General features: G+C 42.1%; 1 protein-coding gene across 2 annotated transcripts in view; it reads right to left on the bottom strand.

Moving 5' to 3' along the window:
- Positions 1-13,450: 13,450 nt before the first annotated feature.
- Positions 13,451-17,705, bottom strand: part of LOC137378197 (microtubule-associated protein RP/EB family member 1-like) — a 71,755-nt gene continuing 67,500 nt past the window's right edge. For both annotated transcript variants that reach the window (XM_068048376.1, XM_068048375.1), the window contains exon 7: positions 13,451-14,630. In XM_068048376.1, the coding sequence (XP_067904477.1) occupies positions 14,571-14,630 (60 nt within the window). In that variant the 3' untranslated portion in view covers positions 13,451-14,570. The remainder of the gene's footprint in view (positions 14,631-17,705) is intronic.

Here is a 17,705-nt window from a genome sequence, read left to right as displayed (position 1 = left end):
TGATCTAATTGAGGTGTTTGTGACTAAAGGAATTGTTAAGTTAGAAAAAGTACGTCCTCTGGTGGAGGTTGTTGTGAATAAGGGAATGGTGACCTTAAAATTAGAGTTATGCTGTTGAGGGGTACTGATGATGGGGAAAGCTTATAATAGGATGTCTAGCTGGCTAGCCATTCAATGGCCTTTTGTGATACCAAGTAGAGAAATGAGGTGCCTCCCACAACAGATCTTAGTCGACAAGTTAATGTAACTTGTTCCATGGTTTAGAACTCATGACCACAATCGCACTTCAGGCGTCCCTCATCTTCACCTTATGGAGCAAGTGAGGTCAGGAAGTAGTTCTTTACACAAAAGGGTAGTGGAAATCTGGAACTCTCCCAAAAGCTGTTGAGGTTAGGTCAATTGAAAAATTCAGAACTAAGATTGCTAAATTTTTGTTAAGCAAATAGTATCAACAGTTACAGAATCAAGGCAAATAGATGGATTTAAGATAAAGATCAGCCATAATCTAATTGAATGGCAGAACAGGCTTGAGGGCTGAATGATCTACTCCTGTTCTTATGTTCCAAGAAGGAATAAGGATAGTGCCTGAAAACAAGATTGAAGAAAAGTTTTTGAGGAGGCTTTTAAAGGAAGGCATAGAGGTAGCAAGAGGCTTAGGAAACAGATTCCAGAAAGTCTTCCAGATGGCTGAAAGTTCTGCAACTAAAAGAGGAGTGAAAAGAAGTGTAATTGCAGAGGCCACAATTGGAAAAACAGAAAGTGTGCACAGGAACATCAGACTGAATGAGATTGCTGAGGTATGGAAGGTTGGAGAGATTTGTCGAAAAGCAAAATACTGCAGATGCTGGAAATCTGAAATAAAAACAGAATACTAGAAATTTTCAGCAAGTAAGGTAGCATCTGTGGAGAGAGAAACAAATAAACAAAGTCAGCGTGATCAACTTTTGGGAGAGTTCCAGATTTCCACCGCCCTTTTGTGTGAAGAACTACTTCCTGACCTCACTTGCTCCATAAGGCAGTAGGAATGGACGTGGCGGGCATCTGGTAAAATAGTAGGGATCCACGTCAGGATGGCTCCCTGTCGCTGGCCCGCCACTTGTGAAATTTCCCACTTTTGGGCTGCAAGATGGATCAGCGGCCCACTCCACAGAGGCAGGCAGCCAATTTCTGTAATTAAAGGCCTTATTAAGGTTTATAGGGCTGCCAGCATTTATCCGAAGGTTGGGCACAGCCCCATAAAATGGGAGACAGCCAGCTTCATGGAGACAGCCTCTTTGCAGCAGCCCAGGGTGTGAGGGGGCATCGGAGCTCGAGGTTCCATGGCCCAAAGAGGGGGCCATGGGCACGAAGGGCAGCCCCGTGGCCCCAATGTGCTCGTCGGAGGGGTTTCTCCTCCATCCTGCGTGGCCTACTGACCTCGGCCCCCTAAATTTTATTTTTACTTATCTGTCTGAGGACGCCTCCATTTTGAGGTTACCCAACGTCTCCGACCTGCCTCAATGGGGCTGCTGAGGCTTCAAAGCTGCCAGCCCTCTGCTTGGTGGGTGGGCTCCTAATGCTGCAGGCCCATCCTCAAGGAGGCCACCTGCTGTAAAATCACTGAGCTGGCCTGTTGCTGACAAGTGCAGGCCCACAGCCTGCTTTTTGGCCGGCATCAGGGTCCCGAAGCTTGTAAAATTCAGCCCAGTGATTCAGGTTGATGACTAGTTGTGACAAAAAGTCATCAACTAGAGACATTTGTAGGTGAAGATATAGATTTTGAAACTGATGCGTAGACAGAGTCAGTCATCTGTTTCCTATATGTGTGACCAGTATATTAGCTGACAGTTGTGCTAGCTCAATGAATCAGAGGGAGAAAAATTAAGCAGCTGATGACTTTGAATGCCACTGGCAGTATTGTGCCTAAAGTGCAAGTAGGCAACAGGTGTCCTTGCAGACGATGACAAAGATCTGCTACGAGCACACTGTTGACCATGGCAACAGTTATACAGGGCCGCTGGCAAGTTGGTGTATCCAGTCTTGCCGGTATGGGTGGTGGCATATTGAATGTTTAGCTAATGAGAGCCCTCCCATGCCTTCTTTCATTTTGTATTGCTTCAATTGTAAAAGTGTGTATCCAAACCTACCTCCATCATAAACTTTATCATCACAGCTTGTAAAATAAAAAATAAATTTAAAAATCAAGAATGTAAAATAAACATTAGCATTTTTTCACTCACACATTAAACACAATAGACAACACTATGAACAAATAATTACAGTATGAAATATGTAATTGAATTTTTGAAATTTTGTTTAAATCTTTGTTTTGGACATTATAAATTTCAGTTTACTGAGAAAAAGATTTAAGTGAAAAAATTGCTGATTTTGGCAGGGAACATTGAGGAAGCTATTAGGAAGCATTTAAACAAAGTGAGCTTAGGGGTAGTTCAGCTGACACAAAGTGTAGCTTTACTGGCATAGGCAGGCAGAGTACAACAAAGGTAACTTATAGGAAGATAGGAACAGGAGTAGGCCATTCAGCCCCTCGAGCCTGTCCCGCCATTCAATGAGATCATGGCTGATCTGCGGCCGAACTCCATATACCTGCCTTTGGCCCTTATCCCTTAATATCTTTGCTTAACAAAAATCTATCTCAGATTTAAAATTAAGAACTGTTCTAGCTTCAACTGCTGTTTGTGGGAGAGAGTTCCAAACCTCTACCACCCTTTGCATGAAGAAGTGCTTCCTAACATCTCTCCTGAATGGTCTGGTCCTAATTTTTAGACTCTGCCCCCCTAGTTTTAGAATCTCCAACCAGTAGAAATAGTTTATCTTTATCTAGCCTGTCTTTTCCTGTTAATATCTTGAAGATTTTGATCAGATCACCCCTTAACCTTCTAAAGTCTAGCGAAGACAGGCCTAATTTGTGTAATCAATCCTTGTAATTAACCCCTGTAGTCCAGGTATCATTCTTGTAAACCTACGTTGCACTCCCTCCAAGGCCAATATATCCTTCCTAAGGTGTGGTGCCCAGAATTGCTCACAGTACTCCAAGTGGGGTCTAACCAGGGTTTTATACACCAATCCTCTAGATACAAAGGCTAGGCGTTTCATTAGCCTTTTTGATTATTTTCTGCACTTGCTCGTGGCATTTTAAAGATCTATGCACCTGAACCCCCAAGTCTCTTTGAATATCCACTGTACTTAACCTCTTCCCATTTAGAAAGTACCCTGCTCAATCCTTTTTTGGTCCAAAATGAATAATCTCACACTTGCCAGCATTGAAATCTATCTGCCACAGTTTTGCCCACTCATGTAGTCTGTCAATATCTCTTTGTAATTTTATGCTATCTAGACTGTCTACAATGCCGCCTAACTTTGTATCATCAGCAAATTTGGATATATGACTTACTATGCCATCATCCAAGTCGTTAACGAATAATGTGAATAATTGAGGCCCCAACACAGATCCCCGCAGGACACCACTAGTCACATCCTGCCAATCAGATCCCCACTCTGTCGCCTATCACTCAACCAACTTCCTAACCATGTCAATAATTTGCCCTCAACTCCATGGGCTTCTACCTTAGTTAACAGTCTCTTATGTGGGACTTTATCAAATGCCTTCTGGAAGTCCATATAAATAACATCCATAGACATTCCCCTGTCCACTACCTTAGTCACCTCTTCAAAAAATTCAATGAGATTTGTCAGGCATGACCTTCCCGTCATGAATCCATGCTGGCAATCCCCTGATTAACTGAAATTTTTCTAGGTGTTCAGTCACCCTATCCTTGATTATAGACTCCAGCAACTTGCCCACCACATATGTCAGGCTAACTGGTCTATAACTTCCTTGGTTCCCCCTTTCACCCTTCTTAAAAGGAGTGACATGTGCAACTTTCCAATCCAGAGGAACCACTCCTGAATCTAGGGAACTCTGAAAGACTATAGTTAGGCATCTACAATGTGCTCCCCTACTTCCTTTAACACCCTCGGATGGAAACAGTCAGGTCCTGGGGATTTCTCACTCTTTAGTTCCATTAATTTCCTTGTTACTGATGTTTTACTTATGTTGACCCCTATCGGCTATTAATTTTTTCGGGACTTCCGACAAGTTATCCTCCTTTTCAACTGTAAATACTGAGGCAAAGTAATTGTTCAACATGTCTGCCATTTCCCCATTATCAATGACAATATCTCCATTTTCAGCTTTTAGTGGGCCGTCACTGCTCTTGACCACCCGCTTTCCCTTTATGTAACTAAAAAAAAATTTTCTTATTGATTTTGATGTCCCTTGCAAGTTTCCCTTCATAATCTCTTTTTAGTAGCTCTTATAAGCTGCTTTGTGACCCTTTGCTGGTCTTTGTATCGATCCCATTCGACCGGATCTGTGCTGTGTTTTGCATTTTTGTAAGCCCTTTTTGTTTTATGTTATCCCTAATCTCTTTAGTTGTCCATGGCTGTTTTTTCTGTGAAGTGGAGCTTTTTCCTGTCAGGGGTATATACTCACTCTGTATTTCGTTAAATGTTTCTTTAAATATTCTCCACTGTTCTTCAGTCGTTTGACCCATTAACAGATCTACCCAGTTTACTGTGGACAGTCTCAAATTCTAGTAGCTGATTCGTGCTTTTCCCTTTCAAACGCTACCTTGAATTCGATCATGTTGTGATCACTATTTGATAAATGTTCACGCACAGTTAGGCTACTAATTAAATTTGGCTCATTACTCATAACTAAATCTAATATTGCCTGTCCCCTTGTTACATCTAGTACATATTGCTGTAGGAAACTATCCCGGACATATTCCAGAAATTCACTACCTTTCTGACAGGTGCTAGTCTGCCTCTCCCAATCTATGTGTAAGTTCAAATCCCCCCATTAATACTACTCTGCCTTTGTGACACTTGCCTAATTTTTGCATTTATACAATCTAATGCCTCAGAACTGCTACCAGGGGGTCTATACACAAAACCTATTACAGTTTTCGATCCTTTTCTGTTCCTCAATTCCACCCATAAGGTCTCCACTGGATGCTTTCCCCTCATATCCTCCCTCACCAATGAGGTGATATTATTTCTAATCAGTAAGGCGACTCAACCCCATCTGCCATTTTCCCTGTCCCTCCTGTAAACTTTATAACCAGGTATATTTAGTTCCCAGTCCCGACCATCCTGCAGCCACGTCTCCGCAATGGCCACCACATCATAATCTTCCATTTGAATTTGCGCCTGAAGCTCATCTAGTTTATTCCTTACACTCTGTGCATTTGTACATAGAACTTTTATTTGAGCTATACCCCTTTACCTGTCCCTCAGCACTGATGCTTTATTCGCCTGTTTATTATTTCTCCCTTCTGGTTTAACCAATATACTTCTTGCAGTTTGGTAACAATCAACCTCACCACTAACCTGCACTCCTACCTTCTCCTTTAACTTCCTGTTTCTCCATGCAACATTCCCTCCCCCCCACTATTTAGTTTAAAGCCCTATCTACAGCCCTAGTTATGCAATTCGCCAGGACTCTGGTCCCAGCATGATTCAGGTGGAGCCTATCCCATCGGAACAGCTCCCTCCTTCCCCAGTACTGGTGCCAATGTCCCACGAATTCGAACCCATTTCTCCCACACCAATCTTTGAGCCATGCATTTACCTCTTTAATCTTATTGACCCTTTGCCAATTTGTTCGTGGCTCAGGTAGTAATCCGGAGATTATTACATTTTTGGTTCTGCTTTTTAATTTAGCCCCTAGCTGCTCATATTCCCTGAGCAGAACCTCTAACCTTGTTCTACCTACATTGTTGGTACCTACGTGGACCAGGACAACTGGATCTTTCCCCTCCCACTCCAAGTTCCTCTGCAGCCCAGATGAGATATCCCAAACCCTGGCATCAGGTAGACAACAGAGCCTTCGGGACTCTCGATCCTGGCCACAGAACAGTGTCTATGCCCCTAACTATACTATCCCCGATTATGACTACATTTCTCTTTTCTCCCCCCCACTTGAATGGCTCCCTGTACCACAGGGCTGTGGTCCATTTGCTCATCCTCCCTACAGTCCCTGCTCTCGTCCACACAGGGATCAAGAATCTGGAACCTGTTGGACAAGGACAATGGTTGAGGCTCCTGCAGCACTACCTCCTGGATCCCTCTACCTGCCTCACTCAGAGTAGACTGATAGGTCGGTAATTGGCCAGGTTGGACTTGTCCTACTTTTTGTGTACAGAACATACTTGGGCAATTTTCCACATTGCAGGGTAGATGCCAGTGTTGTAGCTGTACTGGAACAGCTTGGCTAGGGGCACGGCTAGTTCTAGAGCACAAGTCTTCAGTACTATTGCCGGAATGTTGTCAGGGCCCATAGCCTTTATAGTATCCAGTGCCTTCAGCCATTTCTTCATATCACGTGGAGTGAATCGGATTGGCTGAAGACTGGCATCTGTGTTGCATCAGAAGGAGGCCAAGATGGATCATCCACTTGGCACTTCTGGCTGAAGATGGATGTAAATGCATCAGCCTTATCTTTTACACTGATGTGCTGGGCTCCCCCATCGTTGAGGATGGGGATACTCGTGGAGCCTCCTCCTCCTGTTAGTTGTTTAATTGTCCACCACATTCACGACTGGATGTGGCAGGACTGCAGAGCTTAGATCTGATCCATTGATTGTGGGATCACTTAGTCTTGTCTATCACATGCTGCTTCCGCTGTTTGGCATGGAAGTAATTCTGTGTTGTAGCTTCACCAGGCTGACACCTGATTTTTAGGTATGCCTGGTGCTGCTCCTGGCATGCCCTCCTGCACTTATCATTGAACCAGAGTTGGTCCCCCGACTTGATGGTATTGGTAGAGTGGGGGATATGCCAGACCATGAGTTTACAGATTATGGTTGAATACAATTCTGCTGCTGCTGATGGACCACAGCACCTCATGGCTGCCCAGTTTTGAGTTGCTAGATGCTAGTCACTAGAGAGGGTACAGAGGAGATTTACAACGATGTTGCCAGGACTAGAAAAATGCAGCTATAAGTGGGGTTATTCTCCTTGGAACAGAGAAGGCTGAGGGGAGATCTGATTGAAATGTACAAAACAGAGTGGAGGTGAGAGGGCAGTGATGAGAGAGCATAGATTTAAAGTGAATGGTAGAAAAATTAGAGGGGAGATCAGGAAAAACTTTTTCACCCAGAGTGTGGTGGGAATCTGAAACTCACTGCCTGAAAGGGTAGTTGAGGCAGAGACCCTCAACTCATTCAAAAGGAGTCTGGATGTGCACCTCAAATGCCGTAATCTGCAAGGCTACGGACCAAATGCTGTACGGTGGGATTAGAATAGATGGATCGATTTTTGGCCGACACAGACATGATGGGCCAAGTGGCCTCTTTCTGTACCTTAAACTTTCTATGATTCTAGATCTGTTTGAAATCTATCCCATTTAGCATAGTGGTAGTGCCACACAACACCAGGGTGGGTATCCTCAATGTGAAGATCGGATTTTGTCTGTGTGGTGGTCACTCCTACCAAACCTGTCATGGATAGATGCATCAGTGACAGGTAGATTGGTGAGGACAAGATCACATAGGTTTTTCCTTCTTGTTGGGTCCTCACCACTTGCCGCAGACCCAGTCTAGCAGCTATGTCCTTTAGGACTCGGCCAGTTTGGTCAGTAGTGGTGCTACCGAGCCACTCTTGGTGATGGACATTGAAGTCCCCCACTCAGAGTACATTCTGTGCCCTTGCTACTGAGTACTTCTTCCAATTGGTTTTCAATACGGAGAAGCACTGATTCATCAGCCGAGGGCAGGGATGTGGGCGGCGGTAGGTGGTAATCAGCAGGTGGTTTTCTTGCCCATGTTTGACCTGATGCCATGAATCTTCATGGAGTCTGGAGTCAATGTTGAGGACTTCCAGGGTAACTCCCTACGTATACCCCTGTGACTATGTTAGGCTTTTGCTTGACTCGTCTGTGAGACAGCTCTCCTAATTTTGGCACAAGCCAAAGGAGGACTTTGCAGGGTCGACTGGGTTGGATTTGCCACTGTCATTTCCAGTGCCTAGGTCGATGCCGGGTGGTCCGACTGGTTTCATTCCTTTTTACACTTGTAGCGGTTTAATACAACTGAGTATTCAGAGGGCATTTAAGAGTCAACCACATTGCTGTGGGTCAGACCAGGTAAGGATGGCAGATTTCCTTCCCTAAAGCAGTGAACCAGATGGGTTTTTACAACAATCAACAATGGTTTCATGCTCACCATTAGACCTAGCTTTTAATTCCATCTGTCGTGGTGGGATTTGAACCCATGTCCCCAGAGCATTAGCCTAGGCATCTGGATTACTAGCCCAATGACATTACCACTATGCCACCGCCTCCCCCTCAGAGGGAACAGTTTCTCTTTAGCTACAGTGTCTAGACCTCTGAAGATTTTGAACACCTGTCAAATTTCCTCTCAACTTTCTCTTTAAAGGAGAACCCCAGCTTCTTCAATTTATCCATGTACCTGAAGTCCCTGCAGTGTCTTAAAGTGCATATTAATAACAGTAGCTTCTCAAATGTACATTGGACTGCACATATATTCAAGCAAAAGATTAGTTTTCAATTAAGCCACATTCATGTTGCAGCATACAAGGCACAACTTGCAAATAGCAGGTACGTAAACAAACCAGTGGGAGTTGAAGGGGATTCAGGCACAAGGCTCAATTGCAAGAATAAACTTCAGGATCCAAGTGTAGCAGTATCAAGTCCTTGGGTACTGTGGGGTGGAGGCAAATTAATGATGCCCATCGCTGTGGGACTTCATATAGCTAAATATCATAGCAATGATAGTGACAGAGACCAATGTGCAATCTTAGCTAGTCACCATAGCCCAGATAACATCTCTGTGCATGACCTACTTTTCTGAAATTCAAGTCATGGCTTCATTTAGCAGCTATTGGGTTTTCCTGGAAATACCACTCCTAAGATTTGGATCTGAGCCAACATTCTTAGCCACACCCAAATTAGTAAAGCCTTAAAAGTCACAGCTGCAGCAGAAATCCTTTTGGCCTTTCCTAATGAATGAAGTATTGGAAGACCATTTAAAAAAAAAATGACCCAGTGAAGATTGAGACAGGACCATACTCTTGGGAAAAATTATTTTTACGTTTGAGTACCACATAAAAGGCTGGTTAAAAAAATGAGTCTCATGGAAGAGGGGCATCAGTGTCCAATTGGATAAAATAATTGGCGTAAGGACAGAAAACAGCAATTCTTGCTAAATGGTTGTTTTACAGACTGGAGAATTGTAGACAGTGGTGTTCCCCAAGGGGTCAGTGCTGGGACAATTGCTTTTTTGCTATATATAAATGACTTGGATCTTGAAATACAGAGTAGAATTTCAAAATCTAATGATTCCAAACACAGCATAGTAAACAGTGAAGATGATACGAACTGCCTGCAACACGATAGATAGGATAGCAGGCAAGTGGCAGATGGAATTTAATACAGACAAGTGTGACGTGATGCATTTTGACAGAAGGGATAGGGTGAGGCAATTTAGTCTTAATGGCAGTTCTAAAGAATGTGCAGAAACAAAGGGATCTGGGGGTGCATGTGCATCGATCTTTGAAGGTGGTAGGACATATTGGGAGAGTGGTTAGCAAAGTATATGGGATCTTGGGTTTCATAAATAGAGGCATAGTGTACAAAAGTAGGGAAGCTATGCTGAACCTTTACAAAGTTCTAGTTACGCCCCAACTAGAGTACTGTATCCAGTTCTGGTCACCACACTTTAGGAAAGATGTGTGGGTCCTTGAGAGGATGCAGAGATTTACCAGAATGGTTCCAGAGATAGGGGATTTTAGTTACAAGGTTAGATTGGAAAAGCTGGGATTGTTCTCGCTGGAGTAAAGGAGATTGAGGGGAGATTTGATAGAGGTGTACAGGCTTAGATAAATTAGACAAGGAAAAACAGTTCCCATTAACTGATGGTACAAGGATGAGTGGACACAGATTGAAGATTTTGGGAAAGAGATGCAGGGGAATGTGAGGAAGAACCTTTTTTATGCAGTGAGTGGTAATGGCCTGGAACTCACTGCTTCCACCACCTTCATGGGCAGAGACAATGATTTCAAAAGGAAATTGGATGGGCACTTGAAGGAAATAAACTTGCAGAATTATGGGGATTAAGCATGGGAATGGGATTGACTGGATTGCTTCATGGACAGCTGGCATGGACTCGAGGGGCTGAATGGCCTCCTATGCCATAAATGACTGACTCTATGACATGGCTCATCATAAAAATGGTTAATTTCTACTCCTAGGTGTTTTTTAAGAATCAAATAAAATTGAGGTAGCATATTGACAGATAGCTAGAACAGCTTGTGCTGTGACAAATATTACATATCTCAGGCCTGAGAATCCTCCAAGGTAATAAAAGATTTGTTTGACAGAATTCCCCTCTAATTTGAAGAACTGCTGGAGCATTTACCATAAAATTTGTAAGCTATTATATATTTGGCTCAACAACTCAGAACAAGGCAATCAGAATCAGCATATTTTACTTTACTGCAGCACATAACTCACCATTAGTAATCCATTTATAGAAGCTGATAAGATGGGAATATTTTTTGGGAATGACGAACAACAGAAGAACCTTTGACTTCAGCTGCTTTTTCTTAAAAATGAGAAACTGACATTGAGATTTTCTAGCTGGAGCCAAAGCTTCCTAAGTATCAAAAACTCGACAGATAAGTAGTAAGTTCACAATTGGAACTTAATCAGTGTTGTTTGAGTGATCCCATCTCCGCAAAATCAGAAACTTAAGACTACTTATACATGTAGTACTTGTGGCTATAAAGAAATTTGAGACTTATGGTGAAATAGTTATAAAGGGCGCCGAACCCCCTCCCTAGACACAAGGGCATGGTTACATGTCTCAAGTTAGCTTGCAGCATTGTTTGTCACTCTTTGATCAGTGTTTCCATGAGCTTTTCCTACCTCCAAATGATTGCCTGTATGACCTGGACCCACAAGAAAACTTCTTCCATAGGTCCAACTGTAGGAGGGTTGCTTAAGCCATTGGAGGTGAGGATGAGCATCTTGCAAGCCAAGTTAGCAGACGACCTTCTCCTTAAGCTCCACTAGAGTTTATAATAAATTTCATATTTCAGTATTTCTACAATATTGGAACACTGTTACATTATCTGCTGTACGAGTTTTTGCGAAGGACGCAAGATATTTTACACAAATCTTAATGTTGGGTTTTAGCAACAAAATAAGGCAAGTTCACTTGAGTTACAGCTTGAAAAAGGATATTGACCAAACCAAGCCCTTCAGAATTAGTATAAAATGGGAAAAAATGTTCAATACAGATCATCCAACAGAACAGTATGCAACTTTTATACTTTGCAACAATGTTCCTCAATCAAGGCATGAACAGAAAAAGTGGAATATCCAAAACAGGACAATATACTGTGGATTGCAGCGTATAAGACAATTCTATTTTTGCAGCCCCCAAAATCATGCTTTTACATATACTCTGTGTATAAGTCGACCCTCCTTTTCAGCGACAATATGCTATACTTGTATTAGTTGTCAGCCTCAATTTTTCGCCCCACATATGCATGTTTTAATTACCTTATAACTGGGAGCAAGGGATCAAGCAGGCAATACAAGCTGCACTGCTCAGATGCAAGGGAGTTTAAGACATGTCCACAGAGCAGACACCGCTTGGCAAAGGATGAACAGAAATGGGTCCTCCAGCAAAACGAATCAAGTATGAAGCTGCTTTCAAACTAAAAATCATGACATTTGCTAACTTGTCAAATAACTGTGCTGCAGCAAGGGAGTTCAGTGTTAGTGAAAAACTGGTGGGAGAACGGAAGAAGAAATCCACCCTGAAGATACCCAGGAACAAATCTGCTAGGAGAACAGGGACCAGTCACTAACCTGATGTTGAGAAGCATGTACTGGAATGGGTCCTTGAAAATCATCAGAATGGTTACATCATCACCAGAAATGCAATGCCTACATACGCTCTTAAGTGGGCCAAATCAATGAAACCAGCAAAAATCTCAGAGCAACAGCTAGTTGGCGTAGCCACTTTATGGAACAAAAATGTTGTGTTACGGTAGAAAACCAAGATTACTGAGAGACTACCAAAAGACCTCAAAGCCAAAATTATCAGTTTCCAGCAATTCATCAGACAGCGGCAAAAACATGAGTACCCATTATGCCACATTGGCAACATGGATGAAATGCCCATGAATTCTGATATGCCCAGCAACCAAACTGTGGAGTGGAAAGGTTTGAAAACAGTCCTAGTGAAAACTACAGGACATGAGAAGGCAAGATTCACAATGGTACTAGCCTGCATGGCCGACAGAACGATATTAAAGCTGATGGTAACTTTCAAATGCAAAACCATGCCAAACCTCAAGGTCCCTTCAGGAGTTTTTGTGCACGTCCCTGACAACGGTTGTATGGACGAGGATGGAGTGAAGTTATAATGTGTGGAATAGGCACCCTGGTGGCCTACATAAAGAAAGCAGCTTATTAGTGTGAGGCATGTTCAGATCCCATATAATCAATGAGATCGAGGTGCCTGCAAAGAAATAACACCTATATTAGTTACATAGGGGGAAACTAACGTCCATAGATCAACCTTTGGATATGTGCCTCAACAAGTCATTGAAGGATCTGTTCGCGCCGAATGACGGAGAAAAAAAACCTTCAGTGAAAATATGCACACTGCCCTGCTTGATATTGTACAGTTTAATCATCAAATCGCGGGATGCTATTACTGCATAAACTGTCATCAGATCATTCAAAAAAAATACAGAATATGCAATTCAATGTGGAGGGACGATCATGAAACTGAAAATGCCACATCTGATCCAGAGTGGGAACCTTCCGATGATGCCATAGTGACTCAATGAATTGGAGGAATTCTTTGCGCTGGATGCCAAAGACCATGAAATTGATGGCTTCTATAACGCTTTGATTATGGTTAAAGGTATCTTTGTAGAATTAATGTGCCACGATTTATTGAATAAAATTAATTTAGTATGAATTTCCAGTTTTTTTTTCACATTTCAAAATGGTGACAACCCACACCGGCAGATCACATTTTATACTGTGTGTACAAGTCAATCCCCATTTTTGGAATGATATTTGGCAGCTTCAAGTCAGCTTAGACACCTCAATCGATAACAAAGTGGAGAAGGGTCAACCAAATGGGTGGGAAGTTCCTAACAGGGACAGTGTCCAAGTATGATCACTCCCCCTCAAATAACTATGACAGATGAATATTCTAGATGATATAGTTAATCCACGCACCATCCCCCCCACCACCCCCCAAACATGACTGAAGATTTTTGTTATGTTTCTTTGACCACCACAAATGTAACAGATCTAAAGTATGACAGAGGAAAATACGTCTAAAGCCATTACTAGACAAAATATAACCACAAAAGGTGGCAAGTAAATGACAAAATACATCTTAGATTGGTTTTTAATAATTTTCAATATACAAAAGATGGGCATTTTATTTGTAACACTAAAAAAAGGACAAATTTCCAACTAGGAAGGAAATAGAGGCAGAGAAAAATCATATTTCCATAATGCAGCCTAATTAACCTCCTTTCTGGTTCTAATCTTTACTTTATTGAATAAACTAAAATATCAACATCAGAACAAATGCAGCAATTAGCTTTAAATATTACAACTGATCGAATTAAATTAGCAATAAACTATTCTTTAGTAGCAATGTTCTATAATCAGAATATTTCAAAAATTATAAATGTACCAACATTTCCGATAATTTTGTTGAAATATCAAACTTTATTGTTAGTAGAAATTGATTTGAGTAGAAAAACACCCTGTAGTTTTAAAGACCAAGTTTGATTTTTCTTACAGCATACTGAAATCTTAGGGCAGTAAAAGGAAGAAAGGCCACAGAAGAATTCAGGAAATATTTTACCGCTGTAGTTACAACCACAAAGGGTAGTAGGAACTTTTGGCACCACAACGATTTCCTGCAGTTGATCCAATGTCAATTTCACCATACAAAATTCATGCAAGGTATTTATCACCAACTCATTTCTTGCACGTCAAATGAACTGGCTTGCCACATACACACAACATATTTTGGGACACGCTATAGCTATCAACATACAACTGATAATGTATAAAGATCTGAACCATTCTATACACTTTCCATTACAGTGCAATTTACAGTCATCATGCAGTGATCATTCTATCAACCTGTTTAACACTGTCCAAGAGCATGTCTGCTTTCAGTGGTGGCAAGAGCATCAAGATATTACAATAGCACTCTGAAGGACTTTTGAGAATTTCACTTCCACCATCTGCAAATACTCCTCAGATGTGAAGTGTAGAAGCAATCATTGTTAAATATGGACTGAAACTTCTGCAAAGTGCACTTATTTAGAAAGGAGGTACATTTTAAATTTTGCTTACACTAACAAAATTACAAACAAAGCTCTTTTGACTTTACAGAAAATAAGAGTGTCTTTTCCTTTGTGGATGTGCACATGCACACATGATTTTTGACAGGATATTCCAACCATGGGTATGCTGCATCCAAGCAATAAGTTTAATACTCTTCTTGTTCTTCTGGTTGTTCATCTGCTACATCTGGCACAGCAAATCCCTCCTGAAACAAAAAGATTGAGAATTTATTAAGCAACATTCAAATTAGTCAGATCACATTACTGAAAATGGTTAAATGGATTTGTCACAGGTCAGCATCTACTGACCATTTTCAACCGAGATTTAAAAAAAATTAAAGTTCCTTAAAATGTGGTTTAAAGCCTAGTATATTCATGCAAGTAAATGGAATCTGAAATAGTTAGCAGTTAAGATGCTCATAATTTAACTTCAATTATATTTTCTCATTGCAAGCAAGCAATTTATTAACTCATCTCAGTAACTGATAAAACAGCACACATCCAATGTGTTGGAAGTTTTGTTTTTTCAGGGAGTGAAGAGCCAGAAATAAAGCAGAATCATCAATGCAGACGGTCTTGCTCTTGAAAACAGGACACTTACTGTCCTTGCAGTCAGACAGCAAAAGGCTGTGAGGAGGATGAAATGCAGGAGAAAAATGTCAAGTGAGGTGATTTGCTGGAGTTAGGTAGCATAGCATCTTAATTTTTTTTTTTCCATACACAAGTTGTATTAATGGAAATTAAATTAATCCAATCATAACTGTTGTTTTGTATATTCATCCATTGGGAAATAAAGCAGATTAAGGATTCATATAAAGTCTCGCATCACTAAGTGGCCACTTGGTCCACCCTCAGAAATTATAAAAAATGCATGTGCAAAAACAAATCTGATCCACATCACGAGGAGATCCTGCAGTCAGATCCTTGGGTTATGCTATTGCACAAGCAGATAGAGAACAATGCAAGACAACTCTCATAAGAATTATGGAGCTCAAAACAAATGAATGGCACAGGTTTCTACAAGAGACCTGAATGAATAGGAATTGGTTGCAGTGGTGGAAGAGTTGAGCTGGTGATGAAAGAGATTTTAAAGTGGTTGGAATTGAAAATGTGAATAGAATGAAACAAAAATATCAAAAAACGTCAAAAGTCGAGCTCAAGTTGACAGCCAACGAGTGAGTGAATGAGTTTCAGTTAGAGATCGGAGGAAGTAGACAGGAAGAGCAACACCAGTAGGAAGAGATGGAATGTGAATTAGAGGCCGAGAAAAAGAACAGCATCAGCATGGGCAAGTCGAAAGGAAACGGAGTACAGATTGCAAGCTGAGTGTGGAGAATTGAATTTGGTGAATGTGGATTTTAAGTCAATACCTTTCTAAAAATCTGGTCTGCAGTTAGCATTTAACTGGGATTTACCTTCTAGATAACGTAAGGTTAAGAAAGTAAAGTAAGTTTCTTGCAGTCTTAGGCAGGGATTAACAGGCTCTACTGCAGAATAGCTGATTATTAAAGTAGCTGACCAGTCCAATCTGGTTGCTGCAGTTTCAGCTTCAAAAAGTGTAAATACAGATGTCTGGGTACCGCCTGCAAATACAGTGCAGATTGCAAGCTGAGTGTGGAGATGAGAGTTTGGTGAGTGGCGAGTTCGGTGAAGTGGGGAGGAGGTGCTTTTTTTTTTAAAATAAACACTCCAGCATTTGGTTCTTGCTTCGGTGCAGTAGAAGGAGCTGGTTGTTGAGTAACTGGTAAGCTATTCTGCTTACAATAAATAGTCTGTAAAATTAAGATTTGGCAGGGCAGTTCAGCCAAGTGGTATGCACAGTAACACATCTGCAGGAAGTGTCACCAGCTGCACAAGCTTGAGCTCCAGGTTTCAGAACTCAAGCGGCGGCTGGAGTCACTGTGGTGCATCCGTGAGGCAGAGAACTATGTGGATAGCATATTTAGGGAGGTGGTTACACCACAGGTTAGGAGCATGCAGGCAGACAGACTGCCTGGTGGTCACCCATTCCCTAAGAGAACCAGGCAGGTAGTGCAGGAGTCCCCAGAGACAATCTTGCTTGCAAATCAGTTTTCCATTTTGGATATACTAGTGACGGTGATGGTTCCTCAGAGGAATGCAGTCAGAGCCAAGTTTGTGGCACCCGGGTGGCTCAGCTGCACAGGACAGGAGGAAGAAGAGTGTAAAAGCAGTAGTGATAGGGGATTCATTAGTCAGGAGAACAGACAGGCATTTCTGCAGCGATAGACATGACTCCAGGATGGTGTGTTGCCTCTATGGTGCCAGGGTCAAGGATGGAAAGGAACAGCTACAGGACATTCTTCTGGGGGAAGGTGAACAACTAGAGGTCGTGGTCCACACTGGTACCAATGACATTGGTGGGAAAGAGGATGAGATCCTGAAAGCAGATTTTAGGATCTAGGAAAGAGATTAAAAAGCAGGATCTCAAAAGCAGTAATCTCAGGATTACTCCCAGTCCCACATGCAAGTGAGCATAGGAATAGGAGAACAGAGCAATTGAACAAGTGGCTGGAGAACTGGTGTAGGAGGGAGGGCATCAGATTTCTGAGGCATTGTGACCTGTACAAGATGGACAGGTTGCATCTGAGCAGGACTGGGACTAATATCCTTGCAGGGAGATTTGCTAGTGCTGTTGGGAAGGGAACCTGAGAGCGCGCTCAGATTGAAGGGAAGCAAAACTGGTAACTTGTCAGGGTTGTGGGAACCAGGAGCAAATATCAGACAGGAATACCAAGGTGCACAGAAGACTGGGGGAGATAGATAGCATGAGAGTAGGGAATAGGAAGTTATTAGGTGGGGTCAGAGTAAGGGAGAAAGTAATAAAGTCTAAATCAGGGTTAATATGCATGTATGTGAATGCGTGGAGTGTGGTTAATAAGATTGGTCAGTTACAGGCACACATTGACATTGTAAGGAAATTACAGAAAAGGTGCAAAAATTATTCTTTGGCCTCCTTGTCTCAAGAGACAATGGGTAAGCGCCTTGAGGTGGTCAGTGGTTTGTGCAGCAGTGCCTGGAGTGGCTATAAAGGCCAATTCTAGAGTGACAGACTCTTCCACAAGCACTGCAGATAAGATTGGTTGTCGGGGCTGTTACATAGTTGGCTCTCTCCTTGCACTTGTCTTTTTTCCTACCAACTGCTGAGTCCCTTCAACTCGCCTCTCTTTAGCCCCGCCTTTATAGCTGTCCACCGGCAACTGACTCCCACAAGTTGTGGTCAATGTCACAGGACTTCATGTCACGTTTGCAGACGTCTTTAA

The sequence above is a fragment of the Heterodontus francisci genome, chromosome 16, assembly GCF_036365525.1.
Source record: "Heterodontus francisci isolate sHetFra1 chromosome 16, sHetFra1.hap1, whole genome shotgun sequence".
In the NCBI taxonomy this organism is placed as follows: Eukaryota; Metazoa; Chordata; class Chondrichthyes; order Heterodontiformes; family Heterodontidae; genus Heterodontus; species Heterodontus francisci.
Note: the sequence above shows the minus strand (reverse complement) of the source record. Positions and strands in the feature narration are given on the sequence as shown.